The sequence below is a fragment of the Chelonia mydas genome, chromosome 4, assembly GCF_015237465.2.
Source record: "Chelonia mydas isolate rCheMyd1 chromosome 4, rCheMyd1.pri.v2, whole genome shotgun sequence".
Taxonomy (NCBI): Eukaryota; Metazoa; Chordata; order Testudines; family Cheloniidae; genus Chelonia; species Chelonia mydas.
Window position 1 is genome coordinate 138,865,476 of NC_057852.1, and position 26,012 is coordinate 138,891,487.

Here is a 26,012-nt window from a genome sequence, read left to right on the forward strand (position 1 = left end):
TCTGTATGAGTGTCACTGTAAATACTTGGTGAAGTGCATTAACCCCTGAATAGTGTACAAGTCTCTATCAAGAGTCCATCTCAACTGGACTCACTGAGCTACAATGGCTGGCAGTTATAGAGCTTTATTAAAGTTGAGGGACGGCAAGTGTGTGGAGAGAGAGAATAGGAGGCTCTCCCAGGACTCCTATTAAATGCTTATCACCTGCACTCATCCATAGTGTGTATCTAAATAAAGTGTATGCTTACTCAGTCCACTTCTTGCTTCTTCATAGAATCACAGAATCATAGAATATCAGGGTTGGAAGGAACCTCAGGAGGTCATCTAGTCCAACCGCCTGCTCAAAGCAGGACCAATCCCCAATCAAATCATCCCAGCCAGGGCTTTGTCAAGCCTGACCTTAAAAACTTCTAAGGAAGGAGATTCTACCACCTCCCTAGGTAACGCATTCCAGTGTTTCACCACCCTCCTAGTGAAAAAGTTTTTCCTAATATCCAACCTAAACCTCCTCCACTGCAACTTGACTTCTTGTTAGTCTATGAGCTCTCCTACTGACTTCTAATTGAATAAAAAGTGTAGTAATAATAAAAGAAGTGTCTTCTGTTTCTAATGTTAATTTTTAATATTTTTATTTAATGGAATGCAACATTTACACAAAATGTTATTAAATTTTGATAGCACTCAGTGTAGCAGCTACACTCCCAAATTATACAAATGTAAAAAAGTTAGCAAATGGCTAAATTACTGACCAATTTTTTAAAAGTCTCTAACTTACCTTCGAGTTGGCATCTTTAATCATAGCAGTAAATATAGCTTCCTAGAAAGAAGAGACAGGGCGTTACGGTTCTGAACTTTAGAAGCTGGTTGGTATGGCTGCATGTAATTGGAAGGACTCCTACCAGTAATATATCGAAACAGAACCTGAAAAGCTAAGGTTCGTTGCAACCTTTCCGAAGTTCATGAGTTTGGTATTGCCAACCTCTCTCTAAAATTACTTTCATTATGATCTTCACATTCTCTTTGCCAAACAAAAATTCTATCTACAACTGTACTCACTAAAATACTTGCTAATGAAAATAGAAGCACTAGGAAAGTAGTAGAGTTGAGTTTCAAAATAGGATATACCCAGAGGGTTACAGAGAACCTATATTATGTGCCCAGGAAAGAGAGGAGGCAGGGTGTACAATCAACATAACAATAACTTGAAACAGCAGGGCCCTAATGGATATTAAACAGAGAGCAGTAGTCTAGACTGGCACGGAGGTACTATAAAAATGGATGTTGAGTAACTGCAGTCACCTGAAATAGAAAAAAGAATTGCTTCATATTTCATTTGCTTACCTCATCTTTTATATTCTTGTATTCCGGCGCCATACTAATGCAGAGCTGATTTCCATCCACTGACATTGGGAAGCAGGTATAAAATTTAACCATGGAATCTGCAGATTTTTGATTTATTTCCAGATATGCCTTTTAAACAAAAAAAAGTCTAAGTGGCCTCATAAAGCACAATAAAAAAGGTAGAACTACTGCGTCCCCTTTAAGTTATTTCAACATCTGAACTTGTTACAAATTTCTTTGAGAGCTTCTTTAGGTGATACTATACCAGAAAACTTTTTTCTAAATACCAATTACAATACCTTTTTATGAGAAGACAAAATTAAAACATCTTTCAGTCCTCCAAATGGCTTTGTTAGGTTGGAAACTTCCTCAACAGAATATCCTTTATCAGGTAAGTTTGAAATAAGCACAACACATATGTCATCAAGTTCCTGCAAACAAAGGAAGGTACAGATTTTCATTAATCCTTGCTTCTACTCTAAACCAACTGTCAGTCAGCCTTTCTGTATTTAATTCCTATTGTTTATCTTAAAAGTGCATGTATTATTCTCAGATAAAAACGACATTAAATTGGAATACATAGCAGATATTTAAGAATAAAATTATGCTGATGCTGTAATTATCTCAAAAGCAAGCATTACAAACCCAGAAAATTCAGAATTAAGATTAAATTCAAATATGTTAGTGTATGGAAACACACAGAGCACCCAAATCACCTTTATTCTGCCCTGTATCGATGTCATGTAATAACCATGATTAGTGCATAGTAAGGTCTTCAGTTCCAGATTAGATTAAATCAATTTCTGAATACATACTAGATTTTTCCTGAATTTCCTGGGTTTGTAATGCTTGTTTCTGGAATCATTTCAGCATTCCTGTAATGATTTATGAACTTCATCTTTGTGTTTTTTCTTAAATGTTAGTAGATGATACTTCTAAAGATTATGAAGATATGTAGCACTGACCCCAAACCTTTATTATTATTATTATTTTAAAATTTTTAGGGCCAGATGCACCAGGACACACTGGCTGCTTTGTGTCACTCTGGAACAGCACAAAGCAGCCAGTGTATTAGCCAGTTCCCCCCAGCTCCTGACCTCCACACATGCATACACACATCCCAGTTTTCTCTTCTCTCCCTTCCCATAAATGTCCTTGCACACCATCCACAAATAGCCTCCCTCCTCTTATTTTTTCTTCCTTTTTATAGAGCAGATACGAGTAGTTTTTAAAAAGTAATGTTTAGGATTATCAGTCATTTTTTACTATTATTCTTCACAAAACTTCTCCTTCAGAATGAGTCAATGAATAATATTCTTCTACAGAGATTTCCACAAACTACCCTCTTTCAAAATGGCTGTCAATTCCTACAGTTCTCAATTAATGTGAGCTACAGGATTGTTATTAGCAGAATGACCTTCATATTGGCCACTGCCTCCTAGTTCCAAATGAGACTGAAGCCAAGCTGCCCCAGGGAAGATGGTAGGTAGCATGACACCATCTTCAGCCCCTGCAGAAGGAGAGGCTCTCCGTTATGAAGAGCAAAAAAGAACCATTAATCCTAAAACAAAATCTTGATATCTAGACAATGCACAAGATTTTATGTGAGGGGTTAACTGTAGGGAAATTTGAAGGGTCTATGTTCTTCCACTATTAAGATAATTTGTTACAGAAAAATGGCCAGACACAGGATGCTGAATTTCTCAAAAGACCCATTTAATGAATTTAAACTGAATTTAATTAACCGATTTACTTGTAATTTCTCAGAAAATTCATTGTGCTACAGAATTCATCATCAAGTACTACAATTTTCAAGAGAATATACTCTATTCATCATAAAAAACAAAGTGGTTAAATTCCTGCTTTAAGAGTAAAACTCAACTCATCCTTAACTATGGATATGAGAGTGGCACTGCCATAATTTGTTAAGACTGCCAGTGTGCGCTCAGGGCACTGACCCACCCTAAGGAATTTACACTCTAGCATGGCTGGTCAAAGAATATTAAGTCAAACAATGTGGTAAGTCAGAGCGTCTTTATAATGAGGTGACGGCATCATATTACTGACATGACAGGTTTCAGAGTAACAGCCGTGTTAGTCTGTATTCGCAAAATGAAAAGGAGTACTTGTGGCACCTTAGAGACTAACCAATTTATCTGAGCATAACTGGTTAGTCTCTAAGGTGCCACAAGTACTCCTTTTCTTTTTGCGATTACTGACATGAGTTAACATTTGTGGGCATCATGTAAGCAGTGAGTTTTAGAGAGGGGACTGGACTAAAGAGGGTGGCTGTCTAGAGCAATAAGGATAGGGGCTGGCGAGGGAGTTCCTGATAAGGAGAAGGGCATGCAAGAGGGCACAAAAATGAGAACATGCTCTATAGAAGTTCTCAGGCTCTGGTCTGTAGACCACCAGCAGATACATGGAAGCTTTCCTGTTGGCCTACAGAATTAAACTTTTGAGAACCAAGGTGGAGCAGGGAAAGAGTTGCAGGAAAAGTGGCTCATAAGAAAGTCTCTCCCTTTCAAAGTGGACTGCAGAATGAAGAATTGGAGACTCATTGCTCTGTAACCTATATACATATTGAGAAAGACCAAGAACATAACACAGATTGTAAAAATTACTCTCATTTACACATCTGCTTCTCTCACAGGACCATACAATTCTGGGGAAAGAAGATGTGAAATCTGCAGAAGTTTCTTTGCTGGCCCTATATATATTATGCATATAAACGGAAGACCTGAGATTCTGGTAATGTCTACACAAGTATCTTTCACCAACACTGAATTCGTACTTGAAAAATATTTACAGATTCAAATAATTTTGGTTTGAATGTGAAACCTGACCTTGCTAGCTGGCTCAGTTGGTTCTTCACTCTTTGTAGTCTCTCCAGTAGCTTCTGGGGGGGGAAAAGGGAGTAGGCGGGGGGATGTTTAGGTTAGTATATCTTTAAACACCATACAAGTATTTATATATCCAGGGAATGCCCATATAATCTGTCAAAATAGTCTCATGCAAATGATCACTTGCTTAACTGTGCCATTTTAAGATTTATAGTTTCAATTCTTCTGAAGGCAATTTTCAAAGTGATAGAAAATACTGGGACACGTCTTCATTTACTGGACATGGAGAACACTACACTGGCGGTGCATACATGTAGCAACGGGAATTACAAACCAAATTTATTCAGAAAATAGTTTTTAATAGCCATAGGACTTTGCACATGAAAAAATGCCATTACCTGAGGAGCTCACAGTATGCTGTAGTCACTATGGCCCTGTCCATATAACAAGCATATTTTTGTAATCAGGTTGTTGACAATCAGCTGACCTGGTTACAAACACCTCTGAGTTGTGCCCACACAAGATATCACTCATGTTTCTATCTCCTCCCCTATGAAGCTGCCTGTGTTTATATCAGTGCATTCTGCGAAAAGTATGTGCAGCTCTCTCATGATGTTTCAGAAGACGACACAGTGCCCAGAAAAATGCAGACAGAGCAACAGCATAACATACAGGGAAGTGGTCCCGACCACAAAGTTGTAAGGGACCAACCAAATCTGTGATGCAAGCATAGTAAAAGGGGACTCATCTATATTACAAAAATAAGTCTTCCTGTAACTACTTCAGCAACCCTGAGCCACCATCAGCAGCTGGCAAGGGCAAAACGCTATTAGGTACATAGTAACAGAGTATTAACCATGTTTTGTGTGAATAAACCCTATTTAGAACCAAGCACGACAGTAACTGGTTAGAACCCCAGTTATAAGAAATAATATAACCAGGGCCTATTTTAGCTAATTTTTCATAGGTAAATTGAGGCACCAAGATTAAATGAGTTGGTGGGAGAGTTGGGAATAAACATAGGAATGCTCACACCTTTGCTCTAATCACTTGTAAATAAATAACATGCTCCATTCCGTGCTACAAATGAAAAGTGCTACATAAGAGGTAAGTAGTATACACCCTGAAGATGTACATTTTCTCATTACAGTCTCTCCCTAGCCCCCGCCTGCAAAAAAAGTGCTTGCATATTTTTCTCCATGAACCTACTTGAAGCATTTTCCTTCTTGGTACTCTCAGCTGTCTTCACTTCCACAGTGTTCTTGGCCTCAAGATTTTCTATGTGAAAATATTCTCATTTTAGTTTGCAAATATTGACAGGTTTATGACAGTAGTGAAAAACTGTTTAAACTGCAATTTACCTTTGTTGGCTACAGATTCCATAGACTGATTTGATTCCACCTCCAGAGTAGAAGTCAGTGTAATTGACTCTACAAGAACAATTTTAAAGGAGCCATCAGATCAACAGTAATTTTATATAACTTAATACAACATTTTAGATAGTGTATCACTACAGACTTACCTTGCACAGCTACAGGTTTACTAATTTCTTTGGCCTCATCGTCTCCAGCTTTCTTAGGTTCTGTGGTCTTCCTAGCCTCTACAGCCTGTTTAGATTCTGTGGTCTTAGCCTCTACAGTCCGCTTCGGTTCTGTGACTTTCTTAGGTTTTGCATCCTTCTTTTTGGATTCTGCAGACTTCTTAGGATCAATACGCTTCTTTTCATTAGGTTTTGCTGTGTTGGGAAAGGAAGAGCAAAGCATTCATTATTTCAGCATATTTAAATTACCTAGTTTGCAAACAGAAATATATAACACAATTCCTGTTAGACGGATGTCTTAGGCCTTAGGGATCATCTCCAGATCAACTTAAACATATTCGTGATTATCCGACCCCTCCTCCCACAAAACAAAAACCACCCACACTATTTTCTCATTCTTTCTGGAACAGGACACAGAACTATTTAATTAAACTCGATTTTTTTTCTTTTTGCTTACTTATGGACACAAGATGGATATTTGTAAGATAGATGTAATAATTGTTTCCGAGCCCTAAAAGCTGCCGTCTACTATAAGTAACAGGTAAGATGTACCAGGAGGGGTGGGGGCGGGGAGGTGGTCTCCTGACCTGACTCAGACACTGGTCAAAGTGAGTACTCCATCTTTAACAGTCTGAGCTTAATTTCCCTGTTCTTCCATGCCCTAGACTTGACAGCTAGGCAGAAATTGCACTTCTGGGAGACATGCGACTATGCCACGCAATGGACACATTTAGTGTGGCCATCACTCACAGGCGCAGCCTCTTGACAGGAAAGACCGCATTTGAAGCCTGGCGAGCCAGACATTCCCTGCCAGGAAGACAAGGCTCCGCAAGGAGAAAAAAAATTATCCACTTGCTAACTAACCTAGAACCACTACTAACGACTAACTGCAATAACTAATCTTTAAATTAATACAAAACAGCTGAGGCATGCTCAAGGCAGACAAACTAGAACTCTATCTCAGGCCAAGGCTATGGAGAAGGAACTGTGGCCAGTTCATCTGCGCATCCCTACATAGCCTTGATGTGCATCATGAGGAGGCATAGGGCACGTGCGTGGGCCAAATGGGCTCAGGCAGTGGAAAAAGCTCTGCTCAAAGGCTTGAGAAGTGTATGCGCACCTGAACTGGCACGGCCATAGGGCACCACTCAAAGAACTGGTCTCTCTATGTTTTTACAATACCAAGCACACAGAAGATTTTCAGTAATTACTAACCACCATTTTCTGAGGATAAAGGCAACTCGATAAGCATGCTCTTCCATTAATTATAGGCATTTTATTCAGAAATATGCCAATTCCTGGCAGTGAGGGATGCTACTCTTGCCTCAGTTCAGCATCAGAACCTAGAATTTTAGGTGTCTAGTCTTCTTGAATAAGCACAGTTGGTGACGAGAAGACAAGACCTCTTAGAACAGCATTTCCCAAACTGGGGGAGGGCAGGGCAGCAGCAGAACGCCCTAGACTAATCTGGGGAAATGGGGTAGAAAAGAGCGATGGGAATCGCTCAATGACCCTGGTTTCACTCTAGCTTCCCATTACAAATATGCTGGTGTAGGTATAATGGCCCACTTCTTGAAACCCACGTTCCCTCTCTGCTCCCGTAGGCAACGATTATATGCCTTCTGCAAACAGCACCTAAGTACTGGTGCCATCATAAAACAACTGCTGCCAACAACAGGCTGGAGCCCAATGCAAGGGAACATAAGGGAGTCAGGCAGCTTGCCTATCAAACAATCTATTACAATGACAACAAGGAGTCCGGTGGCACCTTAAGGACTAACAACACATTTATCAGAGCATAAACTTTCATGGGTAAAAAAACCACTTCTTCAGAGGCATCTGAAGTGGTTTCAGGTTGCATCTGAAGAAGTGGTTTTTTACCCACGAAAGCTTATGCCCAAATAAATCTGTTAGTCCTTAAGGTGCCACCGGACTCCTCGTTGTTTTTGTGGATACAGACTAACATGGCTACCCCTGATACTTGACATCTATTACAAGGGGGACTCCAGAGGGGAAAAAGCTGGGACTCTTTGCCTCAGAACCTAAAGCACTTCTGTTTTATAAGGAAAAGAATTTCTGCATGTTTTCACTGAAAGTGAAAATTCTCATTTGCCTTACCTGAAGTGGTTGAAGTTTTCTTAGTTTTACTATCTGTTTGCACCGCCAGTTTCTTTGTTACTTCATGTTTACCTAAGTAAAATAATTGTAACGTAAGAACTCAGTATAAGCAGGGGTCTTGGAACTGGGCCTGGCTTGAAGTAGTAACAACCACCAAATACACCGGACCCTCGCTAGAACGCGGGATTTGGAATCCATGTGCAGTACTGCGTTAACGTGGGGACTGCGTTATAGCGGGGACCGCGTTAAATTGAATTCCAATTAAAGTAATTAAATTTGGGATTCATGGCCGTGACCACGTCATATGCGAATTTGCGCAATACAGACAGACGTGTGTTCTAGCGAGGGTTCAGTGTACATAGTTTCTGCTTTCAGCACTCCCACTATAAAAACTGTTCCAGCACCCTTGAATATAAGTGGATATTATTACACTAATTTCAATCCTAAAGGAATCCCAAACACATTACAAAATGGTATACAATTCATAGGAATCACTTCATCCATGACTGAAATGGAGCCAGCTCTGGAGTAAAAAGAGGCAGCTATTTAACTGTGCACAGCAACACAACAAGAGAGACAAGTGGGCAAGAATACCAACAGTAACCGCAGAGGGAGTTAGACGAGTAAAATACAATTACTAAAATTCAAATTAGGCTAGGACATTGAGGTTCTGTTCTTACAAAAAGTGTATTTTTTAATGATCACAAGTAATCTGAATCTCAATTTTACCTTATCTGAAAAAAAAAAACAAAAAAAACCAGCCACTAAGGCACTGGATTCAATGACAACACAAGGAGAGTGCCATCAACTTAATCAACAGCAGCACGTATATTTAAACACCTGACTGGTTTCCCATCCAAATACTGACTTGTCCTAATCATGTTTACAGTGGCTTGTGAAAGCTAATGGAATAACAGTACATGGCAGCATGGCTGTTTAGTTACTTTCAAATGTACATTAAAACATATTTAAAACCTACCAGCAAGTTTAACTGCTTTTGTTGCGGTATGTCCGGCTTTTGTTAATTTTCCTGAAGAAACAAGAAAAATATGTCATTAACAAATCCTAAATCAGAAGACTGTTTTGCTTTAAAAGCATGACAAAGCCTGGTGGCAAAAAATTATAAAGCCCTATTTTAGCAATGGTCTTCAATCTTTCAATAGGGTGTTAGAACACTGACAGATAAAGCTGGCATGCACTGGGATCTAGAAGGGAGCATAAGGCACTTGCTGCAGTGCCTCCTGACAGCTGAATAACTGAGCAGCACTGGTATGGATCTTGGAGGCAGCTATTGCTTATGGGGCTGATCCACAGCCTATTAAAGTTAACAGAAAAAAACCCATTGATTTTATATGACCATCAATACAATATTCACATTTTACAGATAAAAGCATACAATTTGTGATCAAGCTATTGGAGCATAGGAGTTAGGGATTTATTTTCTTAAGGGGTGTGTGGTTGTATTGAGAGAGGAAATTTCAAGGATAAACCAATTGTTTTCTAGCCCCCTTCTTGGGCCTGCTTTCAACCACAACCAGGGTAGGCAAAAGTAAACCCATACTAGCCAAGGAGGAGGAAAGGGAGATATTATCAAAGAGCGACTAGAACTCACCTGCAGAAGCAGCTGGAGTAGCAGATTTAGTCTTCTTAGTAGTAGTACTGTTTCCATCTTTTCTAATATGAGAAAAACAGGATCAGACATGACAGGTGGATTTCGTAAGTTTTTAAAAAACAATTTCACAAATGTAAAAACAACAGAAAGAAAATGAATTTTCAAGAATTACTAGCAAAAGTGTTACTTACTATGCATGCATGTTCACTTACTTTGTACTCAATGCAGCTTTCTTTACGTTCTGTGGAGCCTTCTTCAGACTTACTTTGACCTGTAATTTACAGAAAGAATATGAAGTAAAACTTTACTGTGTTCTCTACTTCTTACCTGTTACTATAGACTACATATTTTATGGCTCGGAAAAAATTATCATTTATCCACAAATATCCATCTTCTGTCCATAAGCAAGCAAAAAACGAAAATAGAAAAAAAAAATCAAAGAAATATAAGAGCTGGAATCAGATACATTCATATTTGTTTTAGACTACTGTTCCTCCATAGATGGAGATCCATACCAATCTTAATTCCCCAAAGAAACCTGTAGCTTTAATCATTCATTTTCTAAAGCTAACTTAAGTACCCAACAACAAAACATTACCCTTTTCTCCAATATCCTGCTTACCTGGCCAGGAGGTGCTTTTGGTTTTTCTGCTACGCTGATTTTCACACGCTTCCCATTTACCAGCACTGGCACTGTCTCACCATACTTCACAGCTGCTATCACTGCCTCTTTGTAGTTCATTTCTAGGAAGGCCTAAAATAAATTGCAAGTTTGTTCTGAATTATTTGCCATACAATTGAAACCTAAGAATCAAATAATATTTTGTTTTAGGATCTCTGTTCGTACCATGTTCATAGCCATGTACATTTAAGGCACTATAAGCATGGCATATGGATGCCACATATTGATGGGCACCTTAGAATATAGCTTACCTCATTTCTAGAGCGAAGCACCAAGAGATCACTAACTTTACCAAATGGCTGAACAATTTTTTTAATATCTTGATCTGAAAAGCCATCATCTGGCAAATCCGATATATGGAGAACTGTGCCACAACTCAAAAGCTTCTCTCTCAACAGCTGTAAATAACAAAACAATTTTCTAAGCCGCACACATTAGAAGAAAAAAGCTTTGAATGAAAATTGTTGCAATTTAAAAACAGACAGACTGGTAAGTTAACTTTTGGCACTTTTGTTTAATACTAGGATTGACTGTAAACCTGCCTTCCCTTCTTTCAAATCCTTGAGGGGGCCATTTAGGGGTCTGGGGCAAAAATTGGGGATTGGTCCTGCTTTGAGCAGGGGGTTGGACTAGATGACCTCCTGAGGTCCCTTCCAACCCTGATATTCTATGATTCTATGTCTAAAATTTTTTAAGTTTATTTGTAAAACATGATGTGGGACCACAGTATAATGTAACTGTAATATTATGATCTATTTTGAATATTAGGGCTATTAGTTTTTAAAAAGCATTATAGTTTTAAAATCCTTTTAAGTTGTTTGGTCTTATGATGCACAAGGTGCTTCACAGGTTCACAAATACTACCAACGTCATTTAGTTTCATTTGGATATCATCTATTTAATTTACATTTATCGTATTTACAAAGGTACAATGTTCTTTTTGTTGTACACTTTGATGATGGGAAATGACATGCTTCTAGCAGCATGACTGGTTGCATCCATCACAACTAAACAGTGCTAAATAATAATAAATTCTGCAGACACCACCCACTCGTTTATGTATGGTTTAAGGTGCCTATTAACAAATTTATGAGAACAGTCATGTGGTTAAATTATTCAACTGGGACCCAGGAGTTCTGGGCTCAATTCCTATCTTTACCACAGGATTCCCATGTGTGTAAGGGCAAATAATCTAATCACTCAGTGCCTCAGCTCCTTATCTGTAAAACTGAGATAGTACTACTTTGTCTTGTCTATTTAGATTGTAAGTTGCTCTGGACAAGGTCTCGCTCTTAGAATGTGTATATACAAGTGCTTAGCACAATGGGGTCCCTCAGTTGGGGCCTCCAGACACTACTGTAATACACATTATTGTTAATAAATACATAAATGAATGAATAAGAACTACGGAATAGATAGTACTGAAACAAGCACCACAGAAATGCATATTAATTGGTCAACGCTGCATTGTTCTTATTTCTAAAACCAGAAAAGTGAATTCATGCTAAGAAAGCTGTCAAAGTCAGAGGCCAGAATGACCTATATGCATCTCCTGAATAATGTTCAGCTTTCAACATATCGTGTTGCAGTACTGCTTATCAGACTTGGTAAGTAGTCACTGCTACATTTAGACGACAATTTCTACTATGCAAAGCCAGCAAGCCAGCTGTTTAAAGGGAATAGTTACACCTTTTTCCAAATGATCTCCCTCAAGATGAAAAGTATTAACCAAATTCTCAAAACCACAACTGAAAATACAAAAACACTGACTCTGTTATAAGGAGCAGGACGAGGAGCATTGGTTTCCTTTGCAGCTTTCCCATCAAAATTCATCTCTTTCTTTTCTTGAACACCAGCAGTTTCAGATTTCATTTTAGAAGCAGCTGAGCCAGGCACAGATGACAAATCTTTCTTCAAAGTCTTGTGATGACCTGTAGCACTTAGTGGCTTTTTCATAGGTCCATGCATCTTCCCTACCCCAGAAATCCCTTGTGCAGGTGATGCTTTTCCTATCCCTGAGGACCCTTGTCCAGTTGCTTGAAGTGATTTTTGTTTATTGAACTCTGCAACGAAACTGGCTCCCAAACTTTTTACTACAGCCTCCAAAGCTGCCTTTTTGTCTGAGGAAAAGAAAAACAATTTTTCTATATAATACATTGTTTATCAGTTTCCCAAGCAGAATCGGAGCGGTAAGAAACTGCTTTATCTAAACAAATCTGATAATTTGCAAAAGTGCAAAGGAAAATTATGAAAAAAAGATAGAAAGGAACCTAATGTTTTTAATCTAGCTTGTTTTCCTTTTATCGTTGTTTATAATTAAAACTGTAGCAAAACCAAAAAAATTTTTTACCATTAACATTGCCTGTTTTATTTCAGCAATACATTCATAGCCTGGACAAAGTAAGTAGACAACAGTGAGTTTCCGTTCCTAAATATGTGCAGTAGCACAAAGCTGCAACGTTTGGATTGCAAACACTGCAGGAGAATTTTTCAGTATACAAACCTTTTTTTTTTTTAAAGTTCCAATTAAAACAATTAAAATAAAAATATTTTTTTGTAAAAACTTGTGTAAACAAGGTTTAAGTTTTGGACCTCAATCACCCCAACCACACAGTATATTCCCTTAGCAAGCATAACTCCATTTTCAGAACTAAGTTGCACACATAGTTGCCCAAAAGAATATGAACTTTTAAGAGCTGTACATACTTTCAAACTGGGTGAAACGAAGTGACAGGCAGAGAAGAGGAAAAGAATAAAAAGTGTCCATGGGTACTTTATATTTCTAAAATCTTCCAGCTAGCATCCTAGAATTTTTTTTTTTAATCCCATCCTGCTCATCATTCCCCAAGCCACCTTTAAAAAAAAAAGACTTTCAAGTGTGAAAGAATTAGTAGAGATTTTAATATAGCTTTCTCTCCTCCTCCCCCTGCACTACCACCAGCCCTCTCCTCTATTTATTGCCCTTGCCAATGCATCCTCCTGTTCCTCTTTCCTCTCTTCTATACTGCAGTTGCCAGAGCAGCTTTGCAATTATTATGTTGCGGGGGGGAGGGTTCTTCAACTGCTCTCTGCTCCAATCTCACCTCATTGATCTAAGAGCTAAGCAGGGGTACTGTCAGGGTTCCCTCCCCACTCTCAACTCTAGGGTACAGATGTGGGGACCCACATGAAAGACCCCCTAAGCTTATTTCTACCAGCTTAGGTTAAAACTTTCCCAACACACAAATTCTTTGCCCTTGGAGGGTATGCCACCACCACCAAGTGATTTAACAAAGTATCAGGGAAAGGACCACTTGGAGTTCCTATTCCCCCAAAATATCCACCGGAGCCCTTACACCCCGTTTCCGGGGGAGGCTTAAGAATAATATCCTAACCAATTTGTTACACAGTGATCACAGACCCAAATGCCCTGGGTCTTAGGACAGTAGAGAAATCAGTCAGACTCTTAAAAGGATTTTATTTTAAAAAAGGTAAAAAATCACCTCTGTAAAAGCAGGACAGAAAATAACTTTACAGGGTAACAAAAAATTCAAAAACACAGCAGAACTTCCTCTAGGCTTAATTTCAAAGTTACAAAAAACAGAAATAAACCTCCCTCCAGCAAAGGAAAAGTTCACAAGCAAAACAAAAGATAATCTAACATGCCTTGCCTGGCTTTTACTTACAATTTTTGTAATATGAGAGACTTTTAGGATGGTTTATAGGAGAAGGAGTTTTCTGACCTGATGCTTCTCTGCTTCCCAAGAGAACACACAAAACAAAACCTCCTCCCCCGCCAAGATCTGAAAGTATCTTCTTTCCCCATTGGTCCTTCTCGTCAGGGGCCAACCAGGTTATTTGAGCTTCTTAACCCCTTACAGGTAAGGAAGAATTCTAGGCTACCCTTAGCTGTATGGTTATGACAGGTACAATTAACATTCTCTCAGCGGGCAGTGTAGTTCCTTCTCCCCATTACTGACACTGCTAGAAGAAGGCAGGCCTAAGATCTTGCGCAGTGAGGAATCTGATGCCCTTCATAGAATCTGCAATAGTTGATAATGTCACCAAAAGCTAAAATGGTACAGGGATGACATTCCACACTGTTTTAGGTGTTGCTGAGGTTAAAAAAAAACAAACAAACAAACAAAAAAACACTTTTCCAGGAGAAAAAGAAAGCTGACATATGGAATTGTTAAAACATGGTTCAGTTCTCATGGCTCAGGAGACACCATCAGCTTACAAAACATCATAACGGTCTGAAAATTTACCACTTCTATTAACACCTAAAATTATGAAAGGCTTAAAAAACACAAAAAACCGACCACTTTCTACAGCATTATTGCAGGCACTTGACAGCAGTTAGTGAACGGTGAGTTCCACTATTTCCACTATATAATCAAACTGGCAGATGGGCTCAAGGACAGGTAAAGTTCCTGAAAACTACCAAAGTTTCAGTATGATAGCTTGCCCTTTAATTTCTGTAATATCCATCTCCTTACCTGGAGATCTCGTTGTCCTCCTTGATGCCCATTCATTGCTAGCAGATCTTTGGGGTCGTGGACTACACCTCAGAGGATTTCTAGATCGCTGTGGTGACCTAGACCTGTGTCTAGGGCTAGGACGACGCATCTGCCTTGGACTTCGACTTCTTGGTCTAGCTAGCCTGAAACGGCCAGGGCTCCGGGATCGGGATCGGGACCGGCGAAGCATGTGGCCAGAGCCTGATCCTCTTGAATGCCTAGGACCAGGACTAGCAGAGTTGGAACGTCTCTTTGGGGTCTGATTTTCTTTTCTCTCGCCTTCATTTCTGTGAAACAAATGTAGATGACCAGATTACCCAAAGTAGTTCCTTATCTAATCTGAAAAGGATCAATTCAATTTAAACAACTTGAAACAACTTGTGAAAATAAAAACTAAAACTGGAGATAAGAGTAGGTGTGCTTCAAACTCCAGTAACACAAGTTCCTTAATGGAATTTAAGTACTGGGAATTGAGTTGGAGAGGTGACTAGGATAGAGGTGGCAACATCTGAAGAGAGAAAGAGAGGAACCTAAAAAGCTAACCCCAAAGTTTTGAGCGTAAGAGACAGGGAGGATGGTGATACTGTCAACAACAGAAAGAGGAGGAGAAGAGGGTCCATCAGAAAAAATAATTGTGTGTTGAAACTGAGTTTCGTGATAGGCAATGCAGGACAATATGCCTGCAAAACAGTCAGATACATGGGAATGAACAAAGACAACATGACAGGATTTAAGTAAATATCAGACAGCTGCAAATAGATGCTACCTACATTTGTGTGAATTGATGCAGATGCCAAAGTATATAGGGAGGAAATAATATAGAACAGAGCCTTGATGGCTAGGGGGAGAAGAAGGATCACATGAGAAGACAATGAAAGCAGTCAGAGGTAGTAGAACCTTGACAGACCAGGCCACAAAAGCCAAGGAAGAACAGGATGTTCAGGAGAGATGATCAGTGGCTAAAAACTGCAAGGTGACTGAAGATTCATAGGTTTCAGAGTAGCAGCCGTGTTAGTCTGTATTCGCAAAAAGAAAAGGAGTACTAGGGGCACCTTAGAGACTAACCAATTTATTTGAGCAAAAGCTTTCGTGAGCTACAGCTCACTTCATCGGATGCATTCAGTAGAAAATACAGTGAGGAGATACACAGATTCATACATACAAGATTCATAGAGGTTCTAAGACCAGAAGGGACCATAATAATCTAGTCTGACTTCCTGCATAACACAAGCAATAGAATTTTACCAGTAATTCCTGTATCAAGCCTAGCAGAAACAGATAAAGTAGCAGCAAATGCAAAATGTGAGGATGACAGGAATAGTGGGAAGACAGGTCAGCGAGAGAGAAAGGTAAAGGAGTTGTCACTGCAGCGTGAGGCTGTGTACTAAATCTCATCTTAGTGGAATTTGAAATTAGAGAAAGGCAACCTGTAAAGTCTTATTACTCATATCTCCATTAAAAAACAAAGTTTTTACATCACATAGACCAATCACAGTAGTTAAGTAAAAACGTAACACTGCCCTATGGATGGAAGATCCAGTAACTGCTGCTGAACTGAGAACCACGCACAAGTAATACTTCCAGGACCCTGAAAAACAGCCAGCAGCTCTGGGTCTGACTGACAGGTATAATAGCAAGCTACACCCAATTTCTCACTGTATTACCATGATACAGATATTCAGAAAAGCCCCACCCCTCAAAAAAAATAAAAATAAAACCTTGCACACCCTTAAGCCTACTTAAAGTCCCTCACCCCAAGCATTGGATCTAATGTTAGAAAAGGTTCCTACCTCTAGGAACATGACGTTCTCTTCGTTCTGTACTGCACCGAGCACGTCAGTACTCAAAAATAATCATTAGCACCAAAAACATCCACTTGAAGTTTTAACAAAATTCTCTCTTCAATGAATGTTTCAAAACTTAGTCAGCCATACGTATTCTCAGACAAAATCATTAATACATTTAAAAAGGTGCCTGTGCACTAGATCTGTTCCAAGTAATTTTTGTGTTCATATTTTCAGCCTTTTAACGAGAAGCTTCCCAGGAGATACAGAATCATAGAAATATGTGGCTGGAAGGGACTTCGAGAGGTCCTCAAGTCCAGCTCTCTCGGCTGATGCTGGACCTAGTAAACCTAGAACATCCCTGATAGGGGGTTCATCCAACTTGTTTTTAAAAACCTCCAATCATACGGATTCTACAACCTCCTTTGGAAGCCTAATCTAGAGTTTAACTACTCTTACAATTAGAAAGGTTTTCCTAATATCTAACCTAAATCTCACTTGCCACAGATTAAGCTTATTACTACTGTCCTACCTTCAGTGGATATGGAGAGCAAATGATCACAGTCCTCTTTATAACAGCTCAACGTATTTAAAGACAGTTTTCAGACTCCCCCTCAGCCTTCTTTTCTCAAGTCTAAACATGCCCAGTTTTTTTAAACTTCCCCCAAAAGTCAGGTTTTCTAAAAACCTTTTATCATTTGTTGCTTTCCTCTAACCTCTCTGCAATTTACCCACATCTTTCCTAAAGTGTAGCCCCTAGAACTGGACGCAGTGCTCCAGCTGAGGCCTCACTAGTGCCAAGCAGAGGTGGACATTTACCTCCCATGTGTTACATATAAACACTCTTTGTTAATATACCCCTGAACAATATTAGCCTTTTTCGCAAATGCATCACCCTGTTGCCTCATATTCAATTTGTGATCAACTATAACCTCCAGCTCCTTTTCAAAAGTACTACTGCATAGACAGTTATTCCCATTTTGTAGTTGTGCATTTGATTTTTCCATCCTAAATCAAGTACTTTGCACCTGTCTGAATATCATCTTGCTGAATTCAGATAAATTCTCCAATGTGTCAACGTCATTTTGAATTCTAATCCTCTCCTCCAAAGGGCTTGGAACCTTTCCATCTTGCTGTTATCCTCAAATTTTATAAGCACTCTCCACTCCATTATCCAAGTCATTAATGAAAATATTGAATAGTACCAGACCTAGGACTGACCCGTGGTACCCCACTAGATACATCATCTTAGCTTGAGAGTGAAACATTGATAATTACTCTGTGATTATGGTCTTTCAACAAGATGAGTACCCATCAAAAAGTAATTTCATCTAGAGCACATTTCCCTAATTTGCTTATAAGAATGTCATGTGGAATTATGCCAAAAACCTTACAAAAAATCAAGGTATATCACATCTACCGTTTCTTCCCTAGCCCCTAGACCAGTAACGCTGTCAAAGACAGAAATCTATCATTTCATGACCACCTTCATGCAAATTGCAAACATCTTGCTTAAAAGGATTAGGCCAACTTCAGGAAACAGAAAATTATCCATCTCTTCCTGATTTATACACAAGACACGCTAAAAATACACACAATTCTGAACAGAATATTCTGATTTTGCTGAAATATAAACAGAATTAAGCGAACAAGAGTAGAGATTTCAGTCTGTGTTTTCAAATAAAGTTGCTTCAAAATTCATGTATGCATAGATCTTAAGGTCAGAAGAGACTATTAGATCATCTAGTTTGACTTTCCGTATAACACAGGCCAAAGGTAATGGTGACATACTACCTACTGAGCCCAATAACTTGTGCTTGACTAAAGCATATCTGCCAGAAAGGCATCTAATCTTAAGCAAGACAGTACTGTTCTCCATACTTTTCCAGAGACTGTTCCCTCAGCCTTGTACTTTTCTCTGAAAGAGTAGCCCCAACAGTACAGTACTGCTGTTGTATAGGGAACCTATGATAACGCATAAGAAACCCTCATTTAGTATAATTGTACAATAAAAACTTAAGGGCACCACAGCTATTACTCACAAGAGGTAAACTAGATAAAGGAAAAGTAAATCACTATTGTATTCATTTTTTATTGTTGGAGTAATTGAAAATTGCCTGATTTCTCAAAGGCAGTTACCTCTTTGAAGAATGGACCTCAGGATTCCAATCAGGATACCTGTTTTAAAAATAAAATAGTCAATGCAACAAGTTGAACTTGCAACCTGAACTACTTTAATATTAGATTTCCAACTATGTTCCTAACTTATTTTCACTGCAATAGGTTTGGTAGCTCAAGTACTGGAGCAGCAACAACTGTAAGTATCTAATGTTAGCTTAAACTGTATCCTAATCACCCAAAACAAATAAGGATGACAGATACATAAGGCTAGTTAAAGAAATATGACAGTGATATGGTATACCATATGACTACCGTATAAATGTACACACAAATAACAGAAATCCCTTACTGTTGACGTAACTGACGGCAGCTCTCAATGTGAGCAGGATTATTCTGATGCTGAATCCAATCCTGTTGGAGGAAAAGATATCCACAGAAGTTTAATAATGTATAAATGCCAAAATTTGTCCAAAATTAATATAAAGGAAATTTTTCTATTGTGTCTTCCATCACTGGCAAAATTTTAGCTATCAAAAAATCTGATGTTTATTTAGTTCAACTCTCTCATCTTAAATGACTACATTTTATACTAAATAAAAAACCACCAATATCACATTAAATTTGTTAACCAACACACATACAAATGACGTCTTTAGCAAGAGTTAAATAGAAACAATGCATTAAATTAAACTAATCAGCAATTTATTTGCTTCAAACGAGTGAGTGGTTTCAGTCATCATTACTTAATTCCATCCTTAGAGGTTTTTAAGGCCCAGCTTGACAAAGTCCTGGCTGGGATGATTTAGTTGGGGTTGGTCCTGCTTTGAACAGAGGGTTGGACTAGATGAACTCCTGAGGTCTCTTCCAATCCTAATCTTCTATGATAACTCAAAAAAACCTTTAACAGCCAGTTTATGTATAAGACTATTAGCTATCATCTAAAAAAATTTAGAGTTTAATGTGTTGTTACTTACGTTGAGAAAATCTGACAAACCGAGAACTGTATAATTTCAGCAAACACAGATGGGCAATTTTAAGATGTTAGATATCAAAAGCTAAGTCATTAAGACTTATGCCATTATATTAATGCCTCAAACTCAAGAACAGAATTTTAAAATGTTCAGTCTTACTTATGCATAAAAATATATTGTAAACAAAATATTTTAAACTTTTATTTTCTGTCAGTTAATTCATGTGGAGAGGAAGCATATTTATTTATATTTGGGAACATTTGGCTGGAAATTAATAGCTGTGACACTATAGCCTAAAGGACCAATGCCTCACACCTGCAAACCCTTATGTGCTTAAGGTTAAGACCATATATGAGTAGGCCAAATGAGACTAATTAAGGTTTGCAAGACTGGGGCAAAAGACATTAATGCCTAATCTACACTAGCAAATTGACCTATCTTTTGCTGAAAATTATTGGTACCAACGGGCAGTTTGTCAGTACAGACAGGTCTTATGGCCCCAAACTTGTAAAGTACCGAGTGTTCTCAAATCCCAATGAAAGTTTCCCTAAAGCCAATTGCCATTCCACTTTAATAATGGTTTAAAAAACAGATATTATATATTGCAACTAAACATGTAAACTTTTACAAAAACAGCAAAATTCTAATGTAAAACCAGTTTTGCAACAGAATGAAAACCAGTTTTTAAAATCAATTAAATTGAAGTCCCATGCTACCGAAGCCGTAAGTGTTCCTTGTTGCAAGAACACAGTTACTGGTAAAAGTATATTATTTTTCCAAAAACATTTCAGAGTTTGTACATAATATTAAAAAAGATCACCTTGTGTGAAATTTTAGAATACTGTCCTGTCTTCCTCCACATGCCAGCAGAAGTTATCAAGATGGCGCAGAGAAATATTTGTAATGGCTTTTTTCGTTTAAAGCCACAAAAAGGGAAATTCAACTAACCCTGTCCTCAACTAGATCTCTCCACTTAAGTAACGCAGCAAAATTGGTACAAAACAGCACCTCACTGCTCGGCATTACCCACATACCAAAACAGCAGCATGAGTTACAAACTAAAAAACAGAAAATTCAGGTGTTGAAAGTTTATTTCTATTTAAAGTCTGTAAAACAAAGTTAAAATAAAACTTCCTATAGCTTATTTTTTTTAAACCAGTCTCAGAGGTGTTGTGAGGATTCATTACTAGTGTTTGTAAAACATTCTGAAGATTCAAAGTGCACAGTATTACTCATACTTTAATAGTAATGCAAAGGCATTTTAATAGTAACACTTGTTTTGACAAAATATATTAAGAATTAATTTTTTTTTTTTTTTTAAAAGACGACTACTATTGAAATTATTTTCGTTCAGGAACAAAAATATTTCAGGTTTCAGTGTGGTAGCCGTATTAGTCTGCATCAGCAAAAACAACGAGGAGTCCTTGTGGCACCTCTAAGGTGCCACAAAAACATTTCAGACTCTGAGACACTACGACTGCCATACTTGACTGCAAAACTGTATGCATAGCAAAGTACACTTATTTAAAGATTGCAACTTGCACTAAAATACAAATAAATTTTCATAAAACTACTTCTCCCAAAACTCAGCATCCATTTTTCCTACTCTTAGAATAAAATGTCTGTAGGCTGAACACTTGTAGCTAAAAAAATGGGAGTTTAAATTGATAAATCTGAGGAAACAAAAGGGAAAGGAATTAACCCACCCACCATCTTCCTTCTGGTCCCAAATGAGAAAAATCACCACTCATTTTCAGGGAGGGGTGTAAAGAGGCCATTTTTGTTTCCAAGTCTCCTTTTAGCTAGCAATCCAACTAGCATTAACTAGAATGGCAGACAAAGTGATACATACAAATAAGCTAATCATTCGTTCTGAATTTTAATTTCCCCAATTCCCTCTGGTATTTCATATAATCATTCCCAATGTATTTCCTTCCAATTTCCAATCTGATTCCCTCAATCCCCAGGACTATCCCTCTCCCACCCTGCAATATAAGAATTTTCTTTCTGAAAAAGGTATGAACCAAGATCCCTCTATAGCATCGTAAGTGTTCCTCTTTTAGAGAGTCAAGCCTCATCTACATTAGCATCACACCTGCCATGCCAGGTTTTCTGCAGAATGTTATGTAGAAGAGCTAGGAATAAAGATGAATAGAATCATATTTTGTCCTGTGAACTAAGTAATGTATGCAGAAGCATACACATAGTTCTCTTGTAGGAAGAAAAAACAAACAATTCACATGATTTCAGATTTAATTTAAAACCCAAGAAGTTTCAACCCAAAATAGATTTAAAACAAAGGTTAAAACACCTAAAATAAAATAACGAAAACATTGCTGCCCAATTATAATATTCAATGAGCATGTAACAAATTCATTCAACACTGAAATTACAAACCAATCTCATTCTAAAAATAAAGAGGATACTGACATTTTTAAAGCTATAATGTATTTCTACTGTACAATTTACCTAGAACTGTGATGTTAAGTCATGAAGGAAGTTACATTTTCTGGATATAGTCACTAAATGAGTTAGAACAATCCTGGTTATTTTGTTTGTTGCACAAGAGGTGGTTTTTCCCTCTTAAAAAAGCTTGCTTATTTTGAAAGAAAAAAAAAATAACACGCTTAAAAAAAATACTGACAGATAATCAGAAGAATTGCTATTCCATTTTTTGCTCTAACAGGAAAATAGTTTCCATCTGAAACAAAAGGCTGTAGAACAAAAACATGAGTATTGAGCAGACAGACACGATTCGCAATATCATCTATGATGAAACTCAATTTTCTGGCTTTAATTTTTTGCTGGCAAAAAAAATTATTCAGAACTCCAACCTGACTACAAGACTTTTACCCCAAACAGCATTCAGCACAGCAACCCCAGTCAGAACTACAAAAAGCAGTACAGGCGTGGAGATAAAAAACAATATGCATGCGATCAACTTATTTGGGCCACTCAGAAGTTCAAATCTTTATTGCTTCCCTAACCTCAAGGAGCCTATCAGGATCATCATGTGCCGTGAAACTGACCAGATCCATAAGATAAAGCAGGGTTTGGCTGAGTCAATACTTAGACCACACATGGACAGAAGGTTACCACCTGAAGTTGTTCCAGTGGCACTCTTCTCTGATGTCAGAAAACAACCAATACCCCAGCATGGTAACAGGACTTTGTGATGCTGCTGGTGCCATCTTCATAGAACCAAGAAGTTGAACACTTTTAATAATTATAGAGAACCAATGGCCAGTTTTTGTAGCAACAGTGATTTTAACCCCAGTGGTCCTTGCCAAACTCCACTACGTGTAATTACATTATTCCTCAAATTCCTTCTACAATTTGAAATGGCTAGGCTATTCTTTACTTTCTGTTCTAAACTGTGGTAAGGTTGCTATGCCTTATTAAATTGCTACATTCCACTCCAGAAATGGCTGCATTTCAATGGTGGCAGGAATGATAATACATATCCCTTAAAAGGAAGTTGTGAGATTTAATGTTGGTAAATGCTATGAGGTCTTAAACAGCGCCATACAGATGCAAAATATTATAATCTTTGGGTTTTGTACAGCTTCTGATACTGAAAGAACAAAACATAAAAGCTATTGCAATAGAGAGGCATTAAAAAACTAATTTCAGATTAAAATGTTGTATTGTATCAAAGAGACAGAATACTAAACTTCAGAATACTGTGAACATCAGGACCACCTTCAACTGTGATCATATCGCACAAGTTAAGCAGGGGTATGTAACTGCAGGGACATCCACAGGGAAAAGCCTAGGACTGTTCCCCAAGGGTCAGTCCTAGGACCAATCCTATTCAACTTATTCATAAATGATCTGGAGAAAGTGATAAACAGTGAGGTGGCAAAGTTTGCAGATGATACTAAACTGCTCAAGATAGTCAAGACCAAAGCAGACTGTGAAGAACTTCAAAAAGATCTCACAAAAGTGATTGGGCAACAACATGGCAAATGAAATTGCACGTGGATAAATGTAAAGTAATGCACATTGGAAAAAATAAATCCAACTATACATACAATATGATGGGGGCTAATTTAGCTACAGCTAAACAGGAGAAAGATCTTGGAGTCATTGTGGATAGTTCTCTGAAGACGTCCACACAGTGTGCAGCGGCAGTCAAAAAAGCAAACGGGATGTTAGGAATTATTAAAAAAGGGATAGAGAATAAGACAGAATATTTTATTGCCCTTATATAAATCCATGGTACGCCCACATCTTGAATACTGCGTACAGATGTGGTCCCCTCATCTCAAAAAAGATATACTGGCATTAGAAAAGGTTCAGAAAAAGTTCAAAATTTAAAATGATTAGGGGTTTGGAACGGGTCCCATATGAGGAGAGATTAAAGAGGCTAGGACTTTTCAGCTTGGAAAAGAAGAGACTAAGGAGGGATCTGACTGAAGTCTATAAAATCATGACTAACGTGGAGAAAGTAAATAAGTGTTATTTACTCCTTCTCATAACACAAGAACTAGGGGTCACCAAGTGAAACTAATAGGCAGCAGGTTTAAAACAAACAAAGGAAGCATTTTTTCACACAACGCACAGTCAACCTGTGGAACTCTTTGCTACAGAATGCTGTGAAGGCCAAGACTATAACAGGGTTCAAAAAAGAAACTAGATAAATTCATGGAGGATAGGTCCATCAATGGCTATTAGCTAGGATGGGCAGGGATGGTGTCCCTAACCTCTGTTTGCCAGAAACTGGGAATGGGTGACAGGAGATGGATCACTTGATGATTATCTGTTCTGTTCATTCCCTCTGGGGCACCTGGCATCGGCCACTGTTGGAAGACAGGAGACTGGGCTAGATGGATCTTTGGTCTGACCCAATATGGCCGTTACTATGTTCTTAGATCCTGGCCAAATTGTTTTACCTTAACATAACCTATTACCTCAGCTACTTTATTCCTCAGTTCCTGTCCAAGATCATACGTAAGGTTACTACTGCTGGTGATATACTGGTTGCTGCACCAAACTCCAAAGGTAACTAAGTTTCAGTGGGGAGAAAAAACAGACTCCTATGTATGTTTAAGTTTATAATTCTGTATAATACTAGCAGCTGCTTTACGTAGCATTCTTTGCAAACAATCACCACTAATCATTTGAACCTGAAATTCAGCTGTCTTCCTAGCAATAATGAAACTAGTCTGCATCCTCTTTGACATATATTTCCCAACTTCAGAAGAAGCTGAGGGGATGGGGATTTTCCCCACTTTGCCATTTCTCTCATCCTCTTCATAGTTCATTATATATCTATTTGTTATCATCACTGTTTGCTTGCCTTTCTTCTTTTAGACTGTCTCAAGCTTTTCCTATTTGCCATTTTATAAAGTCACCGTTTGCACCATGGAGAGTCTGAACCAATTGCTCTGCAAAGTTGTACTACACTTAAGCTTACAAAAAGATTTTAAAAATTTGACCTGAAAGCAAAACATCTGAAGATCCAGTTCTACCTTCAGGTACAAAAAGCTTTCAATCATATATTTGTCTTTTCAGCATAACATTTATCATGAGTTCAAAGAGGACAATAAGTTGGATGCATAGAAATCTTTACCTTGAAATCTTTCAATTGTAACTGAAATACAAAAAAACAGATGTTTTACTTGAAAAAAACAGACTAGAAAGCTGAAACCAAAAGTAATATTTGGATTCATGAACTCTTTGGAATACATACCTATAGAGTGTTAATTAACTTTTGTTGAAAGAAAGATCTTCGTTCTTTGCTTTAAAAATCTGATTCCTCCCCCCCTTTTGTATCTTTATGTTTTTCCAAAAAAGGCTATTCAAGGATATCCTGGTTGTTTTGCAACATTTTTTTCTAAGCCACATTAATGAATTCTTGTGAGGAATTCTGAACTGTCCGCTCAGCAGCAACACACGTACATTAAATAAGGTTGCAGAATGTTCAGTTTAAAAGACCGGTATTTCCAGTCAATACTTGCAATATAAATATTTACTTGAATTTAAAAGGGGCAAGTGAACTAGATACTGAGTAGTTCACATCCAAGGGAATCAGCTACATAAGTTACTTTAGAAAAGAAAATCACTAATTACAAACCCAAATTTGTTACCACATTCAGCATTAACATTCTATTTTAATCAAAACCCAATTTCTTTGTTAAGTTTTAACAATTTAACAGAATAAAAAACGTATACATACTAAAACCAGAAGCACTGAAGCCCATTAAAAAAAGGTATTTAAAATACACTTGTATTCCCACAAGTACAGAAGCTTCTCTTGATTGTCCTCAACCCCATTTACTCCTCTTTAAAACAAGGAAGTAGTTGTGCACCTGGAAATCTTTGGGAACTTTTACCAAATTCTGTGGAAGCTTTTCCCAGGTTTTGCAAACTTTTCTGGTAACACTGTTTAGGCAAATTTAAATATATGAAAACCATGCTGAATTATTTTGCAAATATTTGAAATTAAAATGACATTCCCCAGGGATTTTTTTTTTAATTACTTCTAACATCCTTTCA

General features: G+C 37.9%; 1 protein-coding gene across 14 annotated transcripts in view; it reads right to left on the bottom strand.

The window, feature by feature from the left end:
* The window catches only part of ZNF638 (zinc finger protein 638), a 71,601-nt gene that overhangs the window by 34,567 nt on the left and 11,022 nt on the right, over positions 1 to 26,012 (bottom strand). For 8 of the 14 annotated variants that reach the window (XM_043544968.1, XM_043544966.1, XM_043544971.1 and 5 more), the window contains exons 3-19: positions 18,890 to 18,951; positions 18,559 to 18,597; positions 14,615 to 14,922; positions 11,907 to 12,256; positions 10,388 to 10,534; positions 10,077 to 10,208; positions 9,667 to 9,725; positions 9,455 to 9,516; positions 8,822 to 8,872; positions 7,843 to 7,914; positions 5,707 to 5,919; positions 5,546 to 5,614; positions 5,394 to 5,462; positions 4,188 to 4,240; positions 1,641 to 1,772; positions 1,342 to 1,470; positions 776 to 817 (exon numbers count right to left, since the gene is read on the bottom strand). In XM_043544968.1, the coding sequence (XP_043400903.1) occupies positions 776 to 817; positions 1,342 to 1,470; positions 1,641 to 1,772; positions 4,188 to 4,240; positions 5,394 to 5,462; positions 5,546 to 5,614; positions 5,707 to 5,919; positions 7,843 to 7,914; positions 8,822 to 8,872; positions 9,455 to 9,516; positions 9,667 to 9,725; positions 10,077 to 10,208; positions 10,388 to 10,534; positions 11,907 to 12,256; positions 14,615 to 14,922; positions 18,559 to 18,597; positions 18,890 to 18,951 (1,989 nt within the window). Of the gene's footprint in view, positions 1 to 775; positions 818 to 1,341; positions 1,471 to 1,640; positions 1,773 to 4,187; positions 4,241 to 5,393; positions 5,463 to 5,545; positions 5,615 to 5,706; positions 5,920 to 7,842; positions 7,915 to 8,821; positions 8,873 to 9,454; positions 9,517 to 9,666; positions 9,726 to 10,076; positions 10,209 to 10,387; positions 10,535 to 11,906; positions 12,257 to 14,614; positions 14,923 to 18,558; positions 18,598 to 18,889; positions 18,952 to 25,086; positions 25,108 to 26,012 lie in introns of all 14 variants that reach the window. The other 6 variants (XM_043544967.1, XM_043544965.1, XM_043544964.1 and 3 more) reach the window with 1 other exon arrangement.